The sequence below is a fragment of the Maniola jurtina genome, chromosome W, assembly GCF_905333055.1.
Source record: "Maniola jurtina chromosome W, ilManJurt1.1, whole genome shotgun sequence".
NCBI lineage: Eukaryota > Metazoa > Arthropoda > Insecta > Lepidoptera > Nymphalidae > Maniola > Maniola jurtina.
This window is the reverse complement of record NC_060057.1, coordinates 591,915-617,941: the sequence shown is the minus strand read 5'-3', so window position 1 is coordinate 617,941 and position 26,027 is coordinate 591,915. Positions and strand designations below refer to the sequence as shown.

The following is a 26,027-nucleotide window of genomic DNA, read 5'->3' as shown; positions in this document are numbered from 1 at the left end:
CGCTATCTCAAATAATTATTAGGCTAATTAAAACTGATAAACAGAGAGTCATGGATTATGAGCGACACCGATGCATGCCACTGCCAAAACCAAGACTTTCTTTTTAACTCATTCATCTGTCCATTCACGCAAGGAATTCATCTACTGCCACTGTATGCTATCTAATATTTCTATTCGCAAAATATACTCTTACTGTCACTCTTTATTATTTTCGGCCTGTCCTGATTATAGCACAGAATTGCAGTGAAAGGTATTAGCATTAAAACGGCGGTTTCGTGACTCACTTCTATATTTCTATGACAGATGTAGGTACTTTGGAACAATCGTTTGTTACGCACTGTAAGTGCTGTGGATAAGCATGTACATAAACACTACACACCTCTACCCTAATCCTTTATATAAAACAATAGTTACCCATCTAAAATTGAAAACTTAAAGCTAAACTAATAGTGAAAACTTATAAGCTAACGGATACAGTATGTTTATAATAATTACACTCCTCTTTAACTAATAAAACGAACTTAGTATCTACTAACTATACGAAAGTATTCCTAAAGTATTCCTACTTAACTAGTATTTAACAATGGCTTATTCTTTAAACGACATTGACGTATAGGACGAGACCGAGAAGGTTCAATTGGTGGTGGGACTGTTACCGCAAGTCTTGGACCTTCGCTGTCGTTTTCTGAAACTGGCTGGGCTTCGCCAGTGACCGCCAAGGAACCTCGTCTCGAGAGTGCAGACGTGTCGGCCACCGCCTCCTCCACACCTGGGACGGGGACGGCGCCCTCCGCCTCGTCCACGGTATGCGATGGCTCCGAAGAACTCCGTATTTGGCTGCTCACCCTACGTCTTAACTGGTCAATATGTCTATGAGATTCTTTGCCGATATCGTCTACCACTCGATAATCAGTTGTGCCTAGCTTTAGTGATACTCTTCCTGGAACCCATTTTTGCTGGCCCGCATATTGTCGCAACCATACTTCCTCGCCCGGTTCTAAAGTGCGTTCCACACCACCCCGCGACTCTTTTTGTTTCTCCTGCCTTTCCCTCACTCTATTTTCCTTATCCGGCCTAATCATATCTAATTTAGTTCTTAACCTTCGACCTAACATTAACGATGCGGGACTAACTCCCGTGGTACAATGTTCTGTATTCCTGTAATGTAAAAGGAAAGTGTTTACAAAGGACATCACATTCATATTTTGACCGACCGCTTTTTTAATAGCCTTTTTGATAGTTCGTACTGCATTTTCGGCGGCACCGTTGGATGCCGGGTGGTACGGAGCGGAAAATATATGTTCTATTCCATGGTTTTTTAGGAAATCCGCCACTTCTTTGGACTGAAAAGGCGGTCCATTATCGGACACCAGCTGCCTAACCAGCCCAAATCTCCCAAATAATTCTTTCAATTTATCGATAGTATGGCACGCTGCTGTACTAGGAACTGGAAATACCTCAATCCATTTAGTGTGGGCATCGACCACTATTAAATAAAGTTTATTGAATAGAGGTCCTAAAAAATCGATATGGATGCGTGTCCATGGTTTGCCGGGCCATGGCCACGACGCTACAGCGTGGTGCGGCGGCGCGTCCGCCTCGCGCGCGCACACGCCGCACGCGCGGCACGCCGCCTCCACCGCCTCGTCCACGCCGGGCCACCACACGTAGCTGCGGGCCATCGCCTTCGTTTTTACGATGCCCATGTGCGCTTCGTGCAGTTCCGCTAACACCCTAGACCGACAACCCTCCGGAATGACTACGCGGTACCCCCACATAACACACCCTAATTCCTCATACAGTTCCTTTTTCCGGTTATAATAAGGCTGCATCTCTCTTATTTCACTCTCCCCAGGCCAACCGTCCCTAATATAACACAAGACTCTGCTTAACAACGGGTCACGCATCGTCTGATTTTTAATCATATTATAATCGAGTAACAATGCATCTTGTGCGAAATGTAAATAAGACTGTTCCGGAACGTCACAAGACTCCTCATTCACCGCTGGCGCGACCAATCGAGAAAGGCCGTCGGCTCCGTTATCTCTCGTATTCACATATTCAATATCGTACGTATATGCAGATAATATTATCGCCCAACGTTGCAAACGGCTCGCTGCCATCGCCGGTACACCATATTTAGGCCCAAAAATGGACACCAATGGCTTATGATCGGTGCGCAGAGTAAAACGTCTACCATAAAGGTATTGGTGTAATTTTTTTAAACAATAAACTATCGCTAACGCTTCTTTATCAATCTGTGAATAATGTTTTTCGCTGCAAGTTAACGCGCGCGAAACATACACGACCGCTCGCTCGCTACCGTCCGGCGCCGCCTGCGTCAGCACTCCGCCTATACCTACCGCGCTCGCGTCGCACGTCAACACCAACGGCTTATTTGTGTCATAATGAGCTAGCACCGGTGCACTCGTCAAAATATCTTTTATCTTTACGAATGCCCGTTCACATTCCGCGCTCCACTTCCAACCCACGCCCTTTTTTAACAATTCATATAAGGGTGCTAACACACTACTAACGTTCTTTACAAATTTAGCATAAAAATTTATCAACCCTAGGAACGAGCGTAGTTGGGGCACATCCCTGGGACGGGGAATCTTCAAAACCGCAGCCACCTTGTCTTCATCCACCTTTACTCCCTCGCTCGATATAATATAACCCAGGTACTTGACTTCTTTTAGCATAAAGTGGCATTTATTTCTTTTAAGCTTCATGCCATTTAATTTCAATCTGTTTAATACTTCCTCTAATATTTTTAAATGTTGTTTTTGGTCACCCTTAGTTCCGATGATGATATCATCTAAAAATATTTCCACTCCCGGTATACCTTTCAGTAACGTCGACATAATGCGCTGAAATATCCCTGGACTCGACGCTAAACCGAAAACTAACCTATTATATTTAAACAGACCCCGATGGGTGTTGATAACGGTGAGTGCCTTCGAGTCATCTAATTCTATTTGGTTGTATGCTTGCGACAAATCTATTTTAGAAAAAATCTGAGCCCCATTTAGATTGACCAGTAAATCGTCGATCTTCGGCAAAGGATATCTATCGACCAGTAAGACAGGGTTTAAAGTTACCTTGTAGTCAGCACAAATCCGGAGTCCTCCGTCTGCCTTACGCACCGGTACGAGCGGCGTCGCCCAGTCCGAAGTGTCGACGGGTTCGATGATGCCCTCGCGCAGCATGGCGTCCAGCTCCGCGTCCACGGGGCCGCGGAGCGCGTAGGGCAGGCGCCGCGCGCGACAGAACACGGGCGCGGCGCCGGCGCGCAGCCGCAGCGTGGCGCGCCCGCCCGTGAACCGTCCCAGCCCCGCGCTGAACAACTCCTCATGTCTGTCGAGTAACGATTTTAAGCTATCAGAGGCAGGTTCTTCTAAATTACAATTAAAATTAGGCTCGACTCTCAATGACGGAATTTTTATATTCATTTCGGCCAACCAATGACGACCCAACAGAGATGTTGTGCCGCCGCCTATTACGTATAGTTCTAAATTCTTACTAGTGCCTCGATAGTTCACTGTCGGTTTTATCATCCCTACGGGCTTAATCTTACTACCATCGTAAAACTTAAGTATTAATTGACATTTTTCTAATGGTCTCTTTGAAAAATTTTTAAAATAGGTAGCTTCACTAATACATGTCACCGCCGAACCTGTATCCACTTCCATGTCAATTTTAACACCATCAATACACATTGGTATGCTCACCGGTCTGTAACTGTTCAATGATAACTGATTCAGCTCCTCTTCCAGCTCCGACGGGCTATTTTCTTCCGACTCCGCGGTTTGCGAAGCGGCTACATGGTTAACCCCGCGTCGTCCTCGCCCTCGTACTGTACTTTGACCTCTCCGCTGGGGACATACGCGTCTCAGGTGCCCGAGGCCAGAACACCGGCTGCAGACGAAATGACGAAATCGGCACCCTTCCTTCCTGTGGTCTCTGGATCCACAGGCGTCGCAACGCCCTGGCTCCCGCCCCGGGCCTGGCTGCGATCCGCGCCCCCGGCCGCGGCCCCCCGCTGAACTCAGCGCATGCACCGCACCCGCACCCGTGCCGCTGGTGCTGGGCGCCTCGGCCGCCGCCGCCGCCGCCGCTCCGCCTGCCGGATCCATCGCCGCCGCATCCCGCTCCGCCGCCTCCCACGCCGTCGCTAACCTCACTGCTCCCGCATAGCTTAAATTATCTTTGGCGAACAGTCGTTGACGTGTCATGTCGCATTTTAACCCGCAAACCAATTGGTCGCGAAGATTCTCTTCTAGGTTTCCACCAAAGTCACAGTATTTTGCTAGTTTTTTGAGTTCCGAGACATACTGTGATACATTTTCGTTGGCTCCTTGTCTTCGTTGTCTAAACCGGTAGCGTTCCGCCATTACGGACGGTTTAGGTTGCAGATGATTACGTAACAATGACACTGCATTATCATATGTTAATTCTGCCGGTTTCTTGGGACTCGCCAAACTGCTCAATAATTCGTACGTCTCGTCACCTATTCCTGCTATCAGCATGGGTAACCACAAATCTTTGTCAATCGCGTTCACTTTGAAATACATTTCTAACCTCTCCACATATAGGGTCCAATTGCCCGATTTTAAATTGTATTCGCTTATTTTCCCGAACGCCCGCGACATTATTCATTTATTATTTACACTTGTTTTACACTAGATAACTGTAAATATCCAAAAAAATACGAATTTAAATCCTCGTCGCCAGTGAAAGGTATTAGCATTAAAACGGCGGTTTCGTGACTCACTTCTATATTTCTATGACAGATGTAGGTACTTTGGAACAATCGTTTGTTACGCACTGTAAGTGCTGTGGATAAGCATGTACATAAACACTACACTGAGAGCATAAAAATGTTGCATTTGTCTACCCTCTTATTGTAATCTTTTAAATGAGAATTTCTCAAGTTAATAATACCCACTTAGCTATCCGGACAAGAATATTTCTTTGTTCAACGCAAATGTGAAGCTTTTACCCACATTTGTAATATTAGGTATTAACTACCAACATAAATCATAGTTATTTTTTTTTAAATATTATTCTAATTTGCATTATTAATGATATACTATGACTTTACAAACTAAATAAAGCTTCATTATCATATTATACACACCACAATCCGTAATTATTATTTGTTTTTGAAGCAGGTACCCAACAAATGCAACAAAACTTTTGAATTGAACAGACTACAGGCAATAGTTCTAACTCTGAAGAGAAATACCTATTACTTTCATCGTTACTAGTCTGTCTGTGTCTATTTTATTAAAATATAATGTACAATCCTTTTACCTTCGTTCTAGTTCAATCTAATCGACTTGTACATGTATACAAAACGGTTCTCTGTTTGGATGGACAAAAAATAGCTAAAATGCTTTCAGAGGTCAATGTGTATACGAGTCTACTATTACATTATTACATTACTTTTTTCGGGGATAAACCAAATCGGATCACTCTGTTACATTCCGTCCAAGCAAGTTATTACTCCCTAGTTCCCAATAGGTACATACCTATAACGTAAAAATAAATTCGCTTAACGCAATTGAATCAAAAGGAATGTTAACACATTTTGTTTTTTATTACCTTTTTGTAATTCTGCTAAAAACCCTTGTATCAACAAAAAAATTCAGCTTTATCTTTAAATAGAAACCTTACGTAAAATTATTCATCTTGTATGCCAAAAGTACGCCCTAATATTATAACGATCTAGTCAAACATCATATTGTAATGCATGGTAAATTATTTTGACGATTCAAAAGCATTTGTAAAAGTTTACTTGAATTATTATATCATATTCTATTCTAGTCTAGTCTATTCTATTCTATTGTATATTGAATAGTATATCGAAAAGGGGATGCCTATGTCGATGAGCACGCAGAATATAAAAAAATAAAACTAAAACTTCATATGTAAATAATCTTTACTGTAATAATTTAAAGTTATTATCTATCTAATTAATTATTTACTTAGGTAGCACTAAGGTAAACCTGTCCAGTACTTATTTAAAACTGCGACAAAGCCTCTTTTTTAAATATTTACTGATTTAAATAACCTGTATAGCAATAATAATAGATGAAACAAAAGAAACAAAATTTAAACAAAACTAAAAAAATGGCTAATCCAAAAATTTTACTACAGTGTGCATGAACTATTGAATGAATATACCTCAATAATATGATAATACGATATAAGAAGTTAAAGTCTGATTAGTTATAATAGGACATAATTTGAAAACTCCCATAATCTTTATTTATATGTGACCTTTTTATTTTATTTTTATTTAATGACCATATAATTAATTCATAATTTTTGCTATTCATATTTCATATTTCATAAGAATTGTAATATTACCTTTGATTATTTACATATGTTTTACTTTGCAACGCCCCAACGGGGCTTCATGTTGTAATATTATGATATTTTTTTATTTATGATGTAAGACATGAATGCAAATAAAGAAAGAATAAAGAATTACCTCTATAAAGATACGAAAATTCTAAATATAAGTCACTCGTACGCGCTTCAAACTTGTATTCCTATCAGGAAAATAATAACAGGATATATACACTCCCAATTATGCTTTAAAAGAAGAACAATTACGAAAACTTCCCTAAAAACTAGTATTATAAACGTATGGATGTTATTACTTACCCACACAATTATTCAATGTAGATAATATGAAGTACTAAAATGGATACTTGATATCATGTGCGTAAGTACCTACCATTGTAAATGTAAATAGCTGTAATTCCTGAAATCTAAAAGACTGTTATGCTCTTTATTGATAAATAAATGTTTTTAAACTGAAATCCCCTTACTAACGAATTTGATATGCGCGGACAACTACTTCCAGTATTTATAAACGCCTCGTGACATGTATCAAAAATATACACTTTTTAACCCCATATATTATGTAACATTTACTTACAATTAGTATAATAACTTATTATTATAATATTAATATTGTCATTTAATTAAGAGACATGTTACCATAGAAATTAATTCACTTTTTGGTCTCATCAGGATTATTTGTACGGATTATTCCTGATGAGTATTAAATATTTTTGCATGCTTATGAAGTAGAATATGAAGGTCGCTACTTAGTTATAATTTTGAACTCAACAACTGATATTCAGCAAATAAATAAATTTCATTTCATTTCAGTATACGAGTTCGGGATTGGTTATCATGATTTATATCTCTGAGCTAACATTTCACTTGTGAAGTTTGACTAACCTAAGACATTCTTCGATTACTTTTACCACTACCACTATAACATTTTAACTTGTTCGTCACGTATATGAAACAGTGGGTTTAAATAAAAAGAGCAAATCAGTATAATCGCACTAATTTATTTTATCACTTCACTCAACACACTAATAATTACTCTCATATATTTGTTACTACTACACTTATTTACTTATTACACATTTATTACACACTTATTACACTTATTTACAGAGACCGGCAGTATTTCAGCTTATAATGCGTACGATACAATAATTATCCTAAAAATGAGCTCGCATGGCTTTATATGGCGTTATCCCCACCGAAGGCATTCGGCAGTTGTTGCTGAGTGGCGTTCGGCTGTCAATGGCGCTGGCGTTGGCGTTCAATGGCCGCTAGGCTATGATTGGCCGGCGTTTGGCTCGGCTTGACTCGGATAGTCTGGTTGGCGTTGGCGCGTTGCGATTGGCTGAGGCGGTGTGGCGTTACATTCGGCCGTCCTGAAACAATGAATTGCTCCCGCAATGGGAAAATGCTTGGTTAGCTTTCTGGTAGGCAATAGCTCAATAAGGTCTTCGGTTTCAAGTTATTTATCGGAACAGTTAGCACTGTTGGATATAAGAACCGTAGGCGCTGTGATATGGCTTTAAAGAGTCTGCTCAGGCATGTACAAGCTTTGTAGCCTCGAAATCCCTTAACACTGCGGGTTCTCTTAATGCCTACCAGCTTGGTTACGAATATGAACCTGAGTAAATGCTATCAGTGTTTACTTTTGTCGCAATGCTTGTGGGAACTTGCCACTAAATAACTAAATTCCTTTGTTATAATTAAATGAAATATTAATTTTGTCAGTTACATAATCTAGTTAGCTTTATTCTATCGCTTGCTATCCTTTTGCAGCATTTCCTTGTTACGCATAACCTCCCCGAGTTTACTAATTTAAATTAATAGCAACATGGCATCGTGACCTAGGTAAATACCAAATTATGGATAGCACATTCTTTGAGAGTATTGTCAGTAGTCCAAATAATATCAAGTAAGCAGTTTGTCCAATCATTTTATTCGCAGTCTCGCTAGGGCCTGTGGCACAACGCGTTTAACATGGTCTGGCTAGTGCTTGGCTTGGCTTGACTAGGCACTTGGCTCGTGGTAGTATCATGGAGGTCAAAACATACCTAACTATTAATCAGTCGACACTCGAAAACTCTAAAATGTCTACTAGGAAAAGCATTCTTATAGTCACTTTATAAGTTTGCTAGGATGTTCAAATAAGCCAAATTATGTATAATATTCTACGAAACTGATCGTTTTCGGCTAGTAACAAATTTTGCAAAAGCATCTGTAATAATCAAATTGTACCTATACTACTGATGAGCGATATCCTTTCGCTGTCTTACAAAATGGTTTTACAAAATGTGGTCAGTATGAATTCTACAAAATTCTAATCCAATGCTATTGGTCTGTGATCTAAACTGCAATCTTATCCACTTTAAAACCAAGACGAAACAAAAGAACATTATTTAATTTATAAATTATTATCGTTTTTCAGTTGTACTATTTTTCCACGTTTTACTTTAGAGACATTTTTGAAAGAAAAACCGTCAACAGACTGGCTTGTAGAAAGGAAGTGAATAGCTTCTCGTGAAGCTGTGAATGCTATTACTCTGACTTGAAAAGGAATCTCACTTAAATCCTTGCAGGGAGATCTCTCAACGAGCAACGAGATGAAAGTACTCCTATCGAAAGTAAAACTTGGCTTTCGAAAGTAAAAATTGGCTACCGAAAGTAAAACTTGGCTATCGAAAGTAAAACTTGGCTACCGAAAGTAAAACTTGGCTATCGAAAGTAAAACTTGGCTACCGAAAGTAAAACTTGGCTACCGAAAGTAAAACTTGGCTACCGAAAGTAAAACTTGGCTACCGAAAGTAAAACTTGGCTACCGAAAGTAAAACTTGGCTACCGAAAGTAAAACTTGGCTACCGAAAGTAAAACTTGGCTGCCGAAAGTAAAACCTGGCTGCAGAAAGTAAGACCTCACTACAGAAATTAAGACCTGGCTGCATGAAGTAAGACTTGGCTGCAGAAAGTAAGACCTGGCTGCAGAAAGTAAGACTTGGCGGCAGAAAGTAAGACTTGGCGGCAGAAAGTACCTAAGACTTGGCGGCAGAAAGTAAGACTTGGCGGCAGAAAGTAAGACTTGGCGGCAGAAAGTAAGACTTGGCGGCAGAAAGTAAGACTTGGCTGCAGAAAGTAAGACTTGGCTGCAGAAAGTAAGACTTGGCTGCAGAAAGTAAGACTTGGCTGCAGAAAGTAAGACTTGGCTGCAGAAAGTAAGACTTGGCTACTGTCTTCACTTCGGCATCTATGTAATTCCGAAAACAGTTCACGATTGAATTTAGGTAATACAGGATCATCAGTTAAATAACAGTTTTCTATTCCATTCCTATTCCCTACTATGTAAGCTACATAACCAGGCAGGCATACTAACACCAACTGAACTCAAGATATTATGTAAAATGTCAGTCTAATCGGCTTAGTGAAAATTCTTACGGTACGTCCGGTCCACCTGACTAACAATGAACGGCACAAAGCTAAATCATGGCTATAATTAAAAGTGCCACTTGAACTTTCTACTTACATTATGATTGGACCGACAATCTAAAGGTAGAATGATAAAATTGACTCGATTGAAAGCTTGTTGGCAAAAGTACGTAACGTACATGCTGCCTACAAGCACTACTTTTTTTCTAAAATGACAAAAGCATTATCCAAATCATAAAGATGTCTAACTGGTAATAATTATTATTACGTTTCCTCCAAGTGCCCGATTCTGCCTACATTACACTACCTATTTGTATTTACTCATACGCTGTGCCACTGGCTTGTATATTATACGAGACAGTCCCAAAGCCGTGAGTAAGATCTACTTACTATGCTCTCAATCATTCAAAGAATGTGATTTAAACTACAAGTTACAACACGTACAGACTTCATAAACACTAACTTTTAGTAAAAATAAAAGAACAGTCATACCATACAGCATAAACGCTTAACAGCGCTTATGTGACCCCAAGTAGGCGACAATACGGCGGCTTATAGATACCCATTGGCTGCAACCCTGCATCGTTAGCGCGCCTCGATGAGGTGCCTCGCAGTGACGCGCTCGGCATCAGGCACACAGCGCACAGCAAAGCATCAGTGGTGACCATCGTAGGCGATGACGTTTGCACTTCACGAACTCACCAAAAATTCCGAGAAAAGAAAGATAAGCACAATATTATTGTTTGACTACAAGTAGCTCCCAGTCGATTCATAAAGTACGTCTGCCCCAATTATGAAGATCTATATTCATATTACATAACAATCATATAACCACATGAAAATCAATTTCACAAGAAACTCAAAAGTGAACATCATAAAATAATTCGATTTTACATTCAAATTGCGATCGCCATGCTATATGCAAAACTGAGTTTGAGCACACTGAAAGTGTTCATCAACCGATTCTGACGTAAATGATATTATTGTACCCTTAAAAATAATTTATAGGTACCCCACACGTACCCAGTGTTGTCTGTATGACTGTAGCGGGAATATCACTGACGACGCGAAAAAAATAACCTTAAAGGTTTATAGAACCTTATACTATGACTGAGCCTTGTGCAAATAAAAACACTAATAGCGTCAAAGCTTGTTTCTTAAAAACTTCTGGTTGAAATTTGCGGGTAGTCTGAGAACTATTGTTACCATCCGATATACTAGATTTTTTTTTATTAATTGCTGCAAAAGTAGGGATTAGGCGTTTAATCAGTATGTATTTGTGTCAGTTCATAACCTCTCAACAATTTTAACCGATTTTGATAAATGATACGTCATTCGTCTTGATGGCGTGTGTGTCAATGGATACATAAAATTCTTTAAACAATCAATGTGGTGGATTTTATACGATTTAATGTAAGAGCCGAAAAATATGCAGCGCAAATAGCAGTCGGGAGTTTTTATTTTTTACTATTTAACTTATTGAATTACTTGTTAACTTTTTCGTACCGGTAGCACTCTAGAATTAAACTGCGAATTCAAATTGCGGGTATCTCGGCGAGATGCAACGTGAAAAGTGGATGGTTGAGCGGGTTTTTACCTAATTCGATAAAAAGTTGACTAAATAAATTGGTTGAAATTTTAGCATTAGTATTTACCGCCTTTATTTCATCAGTTATATACATACAGCACGTGTATTTTTGTTAGGAAAACTGTAAATAAAACAATACACACGAATATCACATTCACAAAAATTAAAACTAAAACTCGTCGAGCTAGCTACCTTGCCTTACCCAAAACTAGAACAATTTATGGCAGAAAAACCCTTACCTATGAAGGAGCTAAACTGTACAACAAAATACCTGCACACATAAAAAAAATGTACACTGATTCAATCCATTTAAAACTGAATAATTAGCTGCTCACATTATGAGTAATGCGAATTACTTCAGCAAATGCGCTGAATGAGTACTTCATTAAATGGCGAATATTGTAAACTTTATTTTCTCATGTAAATGACCTTTTTTTATGAGAATACGTCTTTAAACCTAAACCTTTATTTGACGGTCAGATATGCCACAAATTATAGTTATATTTTTAGCTTCAGCTATCACTCAAACCATTCACTCTATCCGCGAGCGTATAATGACCACCTATCATAACCCGCGTGCCCTAATACTAATTTCATAACCTCAAACAGGGTGTTAGCAATATTAACCTTCCACGGTCATCTAATCAGTAGAGATTACAAACACGATCAACCTCATTACACTATGCATCAATATCATTAAAAACGGGATTAAAATTTGAAATGGAATAATGGATGGATCATACCTCAGTTATTACGCGTAGAAGTTGAGGGTAGGTTGCCATCGGACGTAGAAACCATGCATGCTGCAGATGAATGTACCTCCGGTTCAAAACTCTTCTAAGGACCTTCCGGGCCCCAGAAGTGGACGATCTTCATTGTCGCTTGATTTTTACACGGTGATTCGTTTCCCTCTTGCGGAGGAACAAAGTAGCCGGCATGTATTTGCCGAATCGTTAATTGGCGCGATTATGCATCATAACTTTCTTTATTAATCCCACTTCTGAGATGAAACAGTGGGTTTAAATAAAAAGAGCAAATCAGTATAATCGCACTAATTTATTTTATCACTTCACTCAACACACTAATAATTACTCTCATATATTTGTTACTACTACACTTATTTACTTATTACACATTTATTACACACTTATTACACTTATTTACAGAGACCGGCAGTATTTCAGCTTATAATGCGTACGATACAATAATTATCCTAAAAATGAGCTCGCATGGCTTTATATGGCGTTATCCCCACCGAAGGCATTCGGCAGTTGTTGCTGAGTGGCGTTCGGCTGTCAATGGCGCTGGCGTTGGCGTTCAATGGCCGCTAGGCTATGATTGGCCGGCGTTTGGCTCGGCTTGACTCGGATAGTCTGGTTGGCGTTGGCGCGTTGCGATTGGCTGAGGCGGTGTGGCGTTACATAAATCAAATCAAATCAAATCAAATCATCATTTATTTGCTCAAATGTAGGTAGCATAGATTTTACAATTTATTTTAGTGTCACTACACTTGCCATGTAATGGCGTGCAAATATTTTACATAAGCAATGTAAACTACACTAAATAGTTTAAATGTACATTGAATATGCTCAAAATACCTTACACCTTACAGTCATACTTAGGTAGGTATACATATACATAGTCATAAAAAGGTCTGATTTCACAACACCATCATTACTGTTAAATAAAATATAATTTAGAGCTCTTAAAATTAAAATTAAAATGTAAATAATTTAATAAATCATGTATTATCTATGTGAAATGTCAACAAAAAAGTCACAAGAGTATACAATTAACATACTTAATAATTGATTAATAGACTAGTTCCTCATAATAAATCATTTAGTGTTGAAGAATTCATTTAAACTGTAGAAACACTCATTTAAATTAATTAAAGGAATTATGAGTTTATTTGGATACCTTGTGTTGAAAACCTTCTGGCTTTTTTTTGTGTAGAAATCAGACTTATTTTTTTGAACAAATAGGCTTATCTCATAAATGTATTATCATAATTATCCTAGTCATAACAATTTCTTTTTTGCATGGAGTTACAATATCATAATCATAAATCAATAATAATAAAAAATCATAAATCAATCAGTAACAATAAAAAATCATAAATCATAAATCAATAATAATAATATGTCAGATCTTACAGCTATCTAAAAAATCTTTAACGCTATAAAAACATTGGTCAATTAAATAATCAAATAACTTTATCCTAAACTTCGACATTGGTAAATTTTTTATGTTATCAGATAACTTATTATATAGGGTGACAGCCATACAATATGAATTACGAGAGCATATCGCTAGTCTTTGTCGTGGTATTTCCAATTTAAATTTTTGTCGCCGGCTTTCGTTGTCAGGCTTCCTATCAAATAGATGCTCGTGTTTCTTTACGAATAGACATGTCTCAAATATATATAGACATGGCAAAGGTAATATCTTTTTCTTTTTAAATAAAGGCCGACATGGAGCTATTATATCCGCACCACACAGTGATCTGATACATTTTTTTTGTACTCTGAAAGCATTTATAATATCGACAGAGTTACCCCATAGTATTAGTCCGTAACGCAGTATAGATGCAACATAGCCATGGTATGCAGTTGTGGCTGCTTCTTCAGAGATTGTATTTCGTAGACGATATAGTGCAAATACGAACCTATTAAGTTTTTTACACGTAATATGTATATGTTCTTTCCAGTTACAATATTTATCTATTGTAATCCCCAGAAAAGTTGCCGACGGCACGACATTTATTTTTTCATTATTATAGTTGATGCTAAGGTTAAGGGATGAGCTATTATAGGTCTGGAATTCCACTACTTTTGTTTTATTTAAGTTAACGCAAAGGTTATTCATGTCAAGCCATTGAATAATTTTGTTTAGTGCAATATTGATGTCTTGTTCAAGTTCATTTTTTATTTTACTTTCAACTATTAAGGTAATATCGTCAGCAAAAAGGATTGTATCATTATTAACCGTGTCTGGTAAGTCATTGATATAGAGCAAAAACAGCAGTGGACCCAGGATACTACCCTGGGGAACTCCGGATTTAACCTCTTTATATAGTGATCTATAAGTAGATTTTTGTTTATTTTTTACTGTCGTAATCTCAACACATTGCTGACGACTATGGAGATAGCTCTTTAGCCAGTCGTAGCCTTTGCCTCGTATACCGTATTTAAATAGTTTTTCGAGAAGAATCTCATGGCTGACGCAGTCAAAAGCTTTGGACATATCCAATAGTATTGCGGCAACTGAACATTTTTTGTTGAAGGCACCATTTACCTTTTTAATTAAATCAAAGCATGCTAATGTAGTTGAGCGCTTTTTTTGAAATCCGTACTGGTTCGTTTTCAGAATATTATTTTTATCAATAAAGTCGTTTATTTTTATATGCATTACTTTTTCAAGAATTTTTGAAATAATTGGTATAAGGGTTATAGGTCGGTAATTATTCATTTCATTTTTAGCACCCTTTTTATGTATAGGTTTAACAATAGAATACTTTAATTTTTCAGGAAAGGTACCATCTTGAAAAGACATATTTATTATGTGGCATAATGGCCCTGTTATTGTTGCTGCACAAGCTTTTACAATCTTCGTTGTAATGTTATCATAACCTGTAGAATTAGTATTTTTAAGATTTTTAATCACTTTATACAGGTCATATTCAATGATAGGCGTTAAGAACAAGGTATTAGTGTTAAGTGGTATGTTTTTTGTAGAATTGTAAATATTTGTGGCTTGTTTATACTTAGTTATATTAATAAAGTAATCGTTGAATTTTTCTGCAATGGTGTATGGATCATTATGGACGTCAGAGTTAATTCTTATTTCATTGATGTCATTTGATTTATTGTTGCAATTAAAGTTATTCTTAATTAATGTCCATGATGCTTTACATGTATTCTTAGCTCTTTTAATGTATCCTAAACTCTCTATTTTTTGTGACCTAAAAATACAGTGTTTTAATATTTTTGCATACCTGGTGTATTTTCTTAGATTTGATTGTTTATTAGTTTTTGAATATATGTAATTTAAATAGAGATTTCTTTTCTTAATACAACACTTTTTAATACCTTTTGTTAACCAACTTGTTCTTATTCCTTTTTTTACTGTTTTAACTAGAATATGTGGAAAACATAGATCATAGAATAGCGTGAAGATTTCATGAAACTTGTTAAATGCTGCATTAGTTTCCATCTCATCGTATACTTCGCTAAAGGATAGAGATGCAATGTATTTGCAAAATTTATCAATATTTTCGCGACTATAGTCTCTCTTGCTCTCAAACCAGAAGGTGTTATTTTTAAGTTTATTTGCTGTAAACTTACAACCAATGCTTTGCGCGGTGTCGTGATCCGAGAGAGCTAATTGGTGTGTCCGCGAGGTGATTTTACTATCTTCAATGTTACTTATGATAAGATCCAGGCAGCTATTTAGTCTAGTTGGTGTAGTGATGTGATTTTTCATGTTATAGTTATCTAGAATGGACGTTAATTCAATACTATATTGATTTGTTTTTAAAATATCAATGTTTAGGTCTCCACAGAGTATTACCTTCTTATTTTTTTGTTTAGTAATTTTTTGTAGCAAGATATTTAGGCTATTAAAGAAATTGTCTACTTTAGAATTAGGTGTTCTATATATACATATGACTATTAAATTATATATAGGGATATCAATACCACAACATTCAAACTCATGTTGTTTACACATATTGCTAAGATCTAGAGGTGTACATTCTATATTACACTTTGTTAGAATACAGGTGCCACCCCGTTTCTTATCACTACGGCTGTAAATAGCAGACAAATTATAATTATTTATACGCAGATTCTTGCTAAGGTCGCTTCTAATAAAAGTTTCGGAGAGACATATGATATGAATCGTGCCGAGAGAGCATTCGAGCTCTTTGATCGCTATTTCTAATAGATCTTTCTTATTAAGGACACCTGCAATATTTTGATGTAGTATATTAAATAAAGTTGTGTTATTATTGACGAAAAAAACTAGTTTTTTTGGCTGTAACTTCTTTTACTTCATTGTTTCCCTTTAAAAAATAATAGGGAATTGTTCTTTTTTTATATGTAGTTTTAGATGTATCAATCATTGTGTTATGTTTTTCCAATACACTTTTTTTTTTAAAATAATATAATATTGTACCCTTGTAGGGGGAGGGGAGGGGACGAAAAAAATCACTATTCTCATTATCACTCACAAGTTGAACATCCGATCGACTGGCTCCGTTACCATCACTAATTTGATTTGTATCTATAATGTTATGATTAGTCACGTTGTTAATATTACTGTTACTAGTTTGAAGAAATTCTATTACTTTGGGTTCATCGTCAGTTTGAGTGCTTTTATCTACTAAAGAGATATCCTCTTTCTGATTTTGTATTAGTCTATTATATTCGGCATATTTTCTACTATAATCTAAGCGCAATATTTCCCTCAATATTATCTGACATTTATGTAAAGCGAACGCATTAGATGGCACATATCGAGAGTAATCAAAATCGATGTAGGTTACATTGTTATATTTATCGCATAAGAATTTCAATACATAATTCAATTTGCCTTCGTTTAGATGTTTATTACATGGAATCTCAGAGACTAGAACATTAGTATTCGCAATTGATCTTAACCAAATATTGAAATTGCTTTGAAATTCAAACGGATTATCGTCATTGATTCCTGTCATTGCAATTACATAATCATTTTTGGTCATTGTTGGTAAACTGTAGTCAGCTTTGAGCACTTCGCCCGTGTGTGCACCAGGTTTCCAGTAACAAAAGACCTTGTATTCTGATCCTAACAGGTTTTGAAGTATCTTTTGTAGTTTATTACCCTGTTGATCTGCAATAATTACTACCATATGTTGGTCACTAAATTTATTACAGGTTGTTCCTTTTGATATGCGGGGTATGTCGTTCATTTTAGAATTCTGTGCACGTTTACCGTCCTTATTGTTATCTAATTGTGACATGGCCTTTTTATTGAGAACTCCACAATCCTGTTCAGATGCCAAATCGGTACCAGCTGTAGTTTCTTCTATCGTAGATTTAGCAGTGTCATTTGTTATAGATCTATGGTTTTCATTAATTTCATTGGTTATCACCATCTCGTTTTGGAATGTAATTGTATTGTCATTTCGTTCTACTGGGCTTTTTGTAGGAGTAAAAGCATAGCCGGGAGAATTTTTGCGTTTATTCTTTTTTATTGAAGATGGAGTAGAGCTCTTTCTTGTGTCTATCGTAACTTTTTTATAATTATTTATTATTTTTAAACAATTCTCTAATTTGATTTTCAATTGAGAATTTTCAAAATTGAGATTTTCAATTTCCTGGTAGGCATTCTGCAATTCAGTTGTGAGTTTAAAAATTTTATTTTCATTGTCTGAGTTAATTAGGCTGTCTTGTAAGAACGAGTTAGGAAGACTTGTAGTTTCAAAGAGTTCTGATTCATTTGTACTGGAAAGTTCTTCCAATGATCTAGCTTTACGTGGTTTACGAAATGTTATATTGTCTTGATCCATCTTGATAAAGAGAAAAAAAAAGGAGAAAAGTGAAAAAAAATTAAGAAAAAAAAAAAAAAAAAAATTTGGTCTGAGATTCGATCCGAGCACTTTGCAGTACGAGGTAATATTTATCCAACTATGTACGCGCTGCGCTGCCACCGATGTACTTGGAGTCGGCTAATTATTGATACTGATGTTACGATGTTTAGTTCGTTACGGGTTCATTGTAACTGGAATGGTTTGTTTTCTAACTGCCCTCACTTTATAAAATTGTAACACTTTTAACTAATAATTACAAATTCATTTAAAAAAACCCGTTTAAAACACAATTGTTGTAAGTTAGTTGATTTATTGTAATTTTTTATAAGTAAGTAGCACAGAAACTATGTTTTATCGGATAAAAATGATGCTTTGTTTTGTTCTTCACTTGTAATTTTAAGTTTGGTATTTTTCACTTTACACTGTATGTTTATAGGAGATAACAATTGATGTTGGTAATCACAGTTCAATAATGCGCCTTATGTACTTTTAAGGCCCAAATCTGAAGTAATTGATTTTTAATTAGATACTTTGTTGGAGCACTACTTTTTCCACGCAACGCCACCTGGCGGTCCTACCCACATATATACTATATGTGGGTACTATATGTGTCATATACTACCCACATGTTTAATATTTTTATTATAAAAACTTCTATGTAAATAACTAGCTCAATCGTCACACGTTTTTAAATTATTATCTTCTAAGGACGTATATTACTGATGCTACTATAATAATTGACCCACTATAATTTAAATAATATTTTGTTCGAAAAAAAGTTAAGACAAACGTGAGTTTAACATTTAGTTCCAAAATAAAATTCGAACAAACTAAAAATTAACCATTTTAAAAACGTATTCCTTTGAATTTGGAACTAAAAGACAATTTCGTTTACCGATCACTATTCCCACGAGGACCACTTATAGACTGTACGCAATATTAAATCGTGCCAGACTTTGCTGACACCTGATACCTTCAACTTAGTTTAGTAACGAATTATCTCACCTGACTATACAAAAGTTTGAGAATACGATTTAGTAATTTAAACCATATTCACTTAATCTTTAATAATTATTCAAAGTACTCACAGTTTCGGTATCTTTACGAGATACCTTATTACGTTTCCATCGCGGCCGACGGTGTCCTGGCACTTGAAGACCTCTAGGTGGAAAAGTACGTTTGCGTTTCGACCGATTTTTCCTCAAAGCGTAAGTTACTACACACTTCTGATGTTAACAATTAAACTCTCAGATAGTAAAATCAACCCGTATAATGCAATGTAAATCGGTCGGAGCGCAAACAGCAACTGAAGCTTGTCGTTCCACGCCACGTCCTCGCCCTAGCGCCATCTTTTTCGTCTCGATGGAGGGGGCTCTGACGTCACGACCACAGCATATCCACCAACACCAAGCAACACCGAACGTGAGAACGAGGTGTTGCCAACAATAGTGTATATTTTTGATACATGTCACGAGGCGTTTATAGATACTGGAAGTAGTTGTCCGCGCATATCAAAATCGTTAGTAAAGGGATTTCAGTTTAAAAACATTTATTTATCAATAAAGAGCATAACAGTCTTTTAGATATCAGGAATTACAGCTATTTACATTTACAATGGTAGGTACTTACGCACATGATATCAAGTATCCATTTTAGTACTTCATATTATCTACATTGAATAATTGTGTGGGTAAGTAATAACATCCATACGTTTATAATACTAGTTTTTAGGGAAGTTTTCGTAATTGTTCTTCTTTTAAAGCATAATTGGGAGTGTATATATCCTGTTATTATTTTCCTGATAGGAATACAAGTTTGAAGCGCGTACGAGTGACTTATATTTAGAATTTTCGTATCTTTATAGAGGTAATTCTTTATTCTTTCTTTATTTGCATTCATGTCTTACATCATAAATTAAAAAAAATTATCATAATATTACAACATGATGCCCCGTTGGGGCGTTGCAAAGTAAAACATATGTAAATAATCAAAGGTAATATTACAATTCTTATGAAATATGAAATATGAATAGCAAAAATTATGAATTAATTATATGGTCATTAAATAAAAATAAAATAAAAAGGTCACATATAAATAAAGATTATGGGAGTTTTCAAATTATGTCCTATTATAACTAATCAGACTTTAAGAAAAAAGTACTTACAAATAAAAAGTGGTTAACAAAGTTATCACAATCTTCTTAAATCGTATTATCATATTATTGAGGTATATTCATTCAATAGTTCATGCACACTGTAGTAACATTTTTGGATTAGCCATTTTTTTTAGTTTTATTTAAATATTGTTTCTTTTGTTTTATCTATTATTATTGCTATACAGGTTATTTAAATCAGTAAATATTTAAAAAAGAGGCTTTGTTGCAGTTTTAAATAAGTACTGTACAGGTTTACCTTAGTGCTACCTAAGTAAATAATTAATTAGATAGATAATAACTTTAAATTATTACAGTAAAGATTATTTACATATGAAGTTTTAGTTTTATTTTTTTATATTCTGCGTGCTCATCGACATAGGCATCCCCTTTTCGATATACTATTCAATATACAATAGAATAGAATAGACTAGACTAGAATAGAATATGATATAATAATTCAAGTAAACTTTTACAAATGCTTTTGAATCGTCAAAATAATTTACCATGCATTACAATATGATGTTTGACTAGATCGTTATAATATTAGGGCGTACTTTTGGCATACAAGATGAATAATTTTACGTAAGGTTTCTATTTAAAGATAAAGCTGATTTTTTTTTGTTGATACAAGGGTTTTTAGCAGAATTACAAAAAGGTAATAAAAAAAAACAAAATGTGTTAACATTCCTTTTGATTCAATTGCGTTAAGCGAATTTATTTTTACGTTATAGGTATGTACCTATTGGGTACTAGGGAGTAATAACTTGCTTGGACGAAATGTAACAGAGTGATCCGATTTGGTTTATCCCCGAGAAAAGTAATGTAATAATGTAATAGTAGACTCGTATACACATTGACCTCTGAAAGCATTTTAGCTATTTTTTGTCCATCCAAACAGAGAACCGTTTTGTATACATGTACAAGTCGATTAGATTGAACTAGAACGAAGGTAAAAGGATTGTACATTATATTTTTATAAAATAGACACAGACAGACTAGTAACGATGAAAGTAATATTTCTCTTCAGAGTTAGAACTATTGCCTGTAGTCTGTTCAATTCAAAAGTTTTGTTGCATTTGTTGGGTACCTGCTTCAAAAACAAATAATAATTACGGATTGTGGTGTGTATAATATGATAATGAAGCTTTATTTAGTTTGTAAAGTCATAGTATATCATTAATAATGCAAATTAGAATAATATTTAAAAAAAAATAACTATGATTTATGTTGGTAGTTAATACCTAATATTACAAATGTGGGTAAAAGCTTCACATTTGCGTTGAACAAAGAAATATTCTTGTCCGGATAGCTAAGTGGGTATTATTAACTTGAGAAATTCTCATTTAAAAGATTACAATAAGAGGGTAGACAAATGCAACATTTTTATGCTCTCAGCTGCAATTCTGTGCTATAATCAGGACAGGCCGAAATTAATAAAGAGTGACAGTAAGAGTATATTGTGCGAATAGAAATATTAGATAGCATACAGTGGCAGTAGATGAATTCCTTGCGTGAATGGACAGATGAATGAGTTAAAAAGAAAGTCTTGGTTCTGGCAGTGGCATGCATCGGTGTCGCTCATAATCCATGACTCTCTGTTTATCATTTTTAATTAGCCTAATAATTATTTGAGATAGCGTAATTAATATTTGCATATATGGAATATGAAATACCAATTATTATTATTGTTTGATACTAGAGTAATTCATGAATTAAAATAGTTTGTGGGTTATAAGATTATATTTGGTGACCAACCCTCGTAATTAATAATGCAGTGAACTAGTGAAATCATTAATATAACTGCAGTTAAGATATTGATTAGTTTAAAAAGTGATAGTTTTAGTATGATAATAATTATTTAAAGTTAACTTTGATAGCACCAGCTTTACAATCAAATGATCCGTTTATAATAATAAAGCATTGATAGTTAAAATAAAATGGATGAGATCAAATATGATTCTTATGAGATCAAATACCTTGTATTATGGTGAACTAGGCACCGGTGATCCCTTGCGTGGATGCGCGGTAGATAAAGATAATGTGGTGATTGCATACGTGGATGAATAGTGTCGGAGCACTGTGTGGGTGCACGATGCTATGGCATTGAGTATGTGTTCAGAATTTAGTAAAGGATTTTGAGATTTAGTAAAGAGGTATGATCTGATTTTAATCGTGAGTGCTAATGCATTGCTTCTTTAAAGAATATTCATGGAGTATTAAAAACCGTGTTGGCAAGGCTACCTTGTGTATTATGTTGAGTAATCTATTTAAAATTAAGTATGTATAGCAACATAATTGATACAGCGAGCCGTGATAAAATTTTGGAAGATTAATTAGTTGGAATATTGCACCATGGATATAAGATATCACACTGGGATACGAAGCTTGAACTTTGATAAAATATTCGAAAGATAATTGGGAATATTGTACCATGAATATAAAATATCACATTGGAATACGATGCTTAAACTTGAAGGCGAACTTGGTACGCTTAAGTGAGTGAAATGCTCTTTAAGTGCAAGTGGTCTTCAAGTGATCTTCTACGATGCTTGACCTTGATGGCGAACTTGGTACGCTTAAGTGAGTGAAATGCTCTTTAAGTGCAAGTGGTCTTCAAGTGATCTTCTACGATGCTTGACCTTGATGGCGAACTTGGTACGCTTAAGTGAGTGAAATGCTCTTTAAGTGCAAGTAGTCTTCAAGTGGTCTTCTATAATGCTTAGAACTTGATGGCGAACTTGGTACGCTTAAGTGAGCGAAATGCTCTTTAAGTGCAAGTGGTCTTCAAGTGGTCTTCTATGATGCTTGGAACTTGAAGGTGAACTTGGTACACTTAAGTGAGCGAAATGTTCTTTAAGTGCAAGTGATCTTCAAGTGGTCTTGACCAACTTGCTGCATTTAAGTGAGCGAAACGCTCTTTAAGTGCAGTTGGTTTTCAACTACGACAAATCTGGTCCCCTAAGTGTGGCAAAGTCCCTTTAGATGCGGTTGTTTTGTTCTTTAAATTGAAAGCTGTTGTTGTGATGAGTGATAACGAATGGACAATATTCCTGGATCTTACGAGTACATAGTGGAGGTGTCTTGTTAAGTTGCAAGCTGTCGTATGATTGTGAAGTGATAAGTGACAATGAATGGGCAATATTCCTTAGGAAGTTAGAAAGGATCCTTACAAGTAGGTAATGTGAATCAGGTGTTAACGGTTGTTTATTTTGCAGTAATTTTATCCCGACTCGTGGGGTGCCCGGGGCGGGCACCATGCAGCATGGCCGTGTTGGCAACACCTCGTTCTCACGTTCGGTGTTGCTTGGTGTTGGTAGTTATGCTGTGGTCGTGACGTCAGAGCCCCCTCCATCGAGACGAAAAAGATGGCGCTAGGGCGAGGACGTGGCGTGGAACGACAAGCTTCAGTTGCTGTTTGCGCTCCGACCGATTTACATTGCATTATACGGGTTGATTTTACTATCTGAGAGTTTAATTGTTAACATTTCTAACATTTTCTTGCACCAATCTCTCTGCATACCTTTTGTTCTACTTTTCAATCTTTTTTCACTCCAACCGTATCCTGCAGAATTTTAGGAATTCTTGGAGCACCTATAAGTTTTTGACGGTCTCCTCTAAGCAATTTTTCAATTTTCTTTACTTTCTCTTTAGTGCAAACTGCAAACTGGTCAACGAACGTTCCGTAAATAGGTCACTCGAAGGTAATGCCGCGTCGTAGGAGGGACATTGACCTGACTTGTGCACGTTATACAAATGCGGGTTTGAAAAATACTAAATCAATAAAACTACAAGATAAGGCAAATGGTTATTGACATTGGATTGTGTTAAGGTAGTAGGTATAATAATAACGGTAAATTTTTGCTAGTGTTTTGGTTACACCCGGCCCGGTATAGCGCCATTTTCAAATGTGAAAAATATCTTCAATTATTTTGACAAGTAGGAATCTAGCAGCGAAAAACGAAAAACCTTTTATACGAAAATTTTATTTTCGAACTGATAAAGTTGTAAAATAGAGTTTATTTTCCCGTAAATAGTTTCACTTAACAACATTTTCCGCTCCGTACAAACAGTCTGTTAGTCATGACAGTAGTGATGTAATAGGTACCTTAGATCGTTACACTAAATTCAGAATTGGTATAGAACAAAGACTACCCAAGTCATATATCATACGATACGTCCATGTATTATTATAACATAGCGTATGAAATCCCTTTTCGCTCAATAGCATACAAATTAAATTAAATAATAGAATATTTGCGCGTGAATAATCGTGTGCCTGCATAAAGCGGTGATAGTCTTTTAAAATTAACTTTAAAGTACCTACTTTTGAATTGTTAAATGCATCTACCGATTTGATTTGAAACGCTCTACCTATTGAGAAGAACCAGCAAGAAACTTCGATATACAATGTTATGCAAAGTAGATTTACAATATAATAGGGATGATGACTACTAGTCAAATTAGCGACTTTTTTTTCAAACGTCAAAACGCTCGCTTAGTATTGAGAGCTGGTACGAAATTCACAGATGTGACGTCATAACATTTAACGTAATTTGACGTACTTTTTTAGTAAAACTATAATTTAAAATGGTAAGCAAACTTAAAACTAGCATCGAATGTGGATTTAACGCATTTTGGAATCACTCTATTTAATAATAATGTAACGCCACGCCGCCTCAGCCAATCGCAACGCGCCAACGCCAACCAGACTATCCGAGTCAAGCCAAGCTGGCCAATCACCGCCTGTTACAGCCGATAACCGCCAAGACGGCCAATCATAGCCTACTGCCGCCATGACAGCCAATCAACGCCAGCGCCATTGACAGCCGAACGCAACTCCGCCACCACTGCCGAATCCCTTCGGTGGGGATAACGCCATATAAAGCTATGCGAGCTCATTTTTAGGATTATTATTGTATCGTACGCATTATAAGCTGAAATACTGCCGGTCTCTGTAAATAAGTGTAATAAGTGTGTAATAAATGTGTAATAAGTAAATAAGTGTAGTAGTAACAAATATATGAGAGTAATTATTAGTGTGTTGAGTGAAGTGATAAAATAAATTAGTGCGATTATACTGATTTGCTCTTTTTATTTAAACCCACTGTTTCATCTCAGAAGTGGGATTAATAAAGAAAGTTATGATGCATAATCGCGCCAATTAACGAGTCGGCAAAGACATGCCATCTACTTTGTTCATCCGCAAGGATGAAACGAATCATCGTGTAAAAATCAAGCGACAATGAAGATCGTCCACTTCTGGGGCCCGGAAGGTCCTTAGAAGAGTTTTGAACCGGAGGTACATTCATCTGCAGCGTGCATAGTTTCTACGCCCGATGGCAACCTACCCTCAACTTCTACGCGTAATAACTGAGGTATGATCCATCCATTATTCCATTTCAAATAATCCCGTTTTTAATGATATTGATGCATAGTGTAATGAGGTTGATCGTGTTTGTAACCTCTACTGATGAGATGACCGTGAAAGGTTAATATTGCTAACACCCTGTTTGAGGTTATGAAATTAGTATTAGAGCACGCGGGTCATGATAGGTAGTCATTATGCGCTCGCGGATAGTGAATGGTTTGAGTGATAGCTGAAGATAAATATAACTATAATTTGTGGCATATCTGACCGTCAAATAAAGGTTTAGGTTTAAAGATGTTTAATTCTCATAAAAACAAAAAAGTCATTTACATAAGAACTTAATTCTAAGAAAATAAAGTTTACAATATTCGCCATTTAATTAAGTACTCATTCAGCGCATTTGTTGAAGTAATTCGCATTACTCATAGTGTGAGCAGCTGATTCAGTTTTAAATGGATTGAATGAGTGTACATTTTTTTATGTGTGCAGGTATTTTGATGTACAGTTTAGCTCCTTCATAGGTAAGGGTTTTTCTGCCATAAATTGTTCTA

At 36.1% G+C, this 26,027-nt stretch overlaps 1 protein-coding gene across 1 annotated transcript; it reads right to left on the bottom strand.

The window, feature by feature from the left end:
- Window positions 1-566: 566 nt before the first annotated feature.
- LOC123879787 (uncharacterized protein K02A2.6-like) lies at window positions 567-4,652 on the bottom strand. The gene has a single exon (XM_045927683.1). The coding sequence runs from the start codon at window positions 4,650-4,652 to the stop codon at window positions 567-569; it is 4,086 nt and encodes a 1,361-aa protein (XP_045783639.1).
- Window positions 4,653-26,027: the final 21,375 nt, after the last annotated feature.

Excerpts from the sequence above, each read along its gene's own strand:
- LOC123879787 (XM_045927683.1), bottom strand. The coding sequence starts at position 4,652 with ATGTCGCGGGCGTTCGGGAAAATAAGCGAATACAATTTAAAATCGGGC.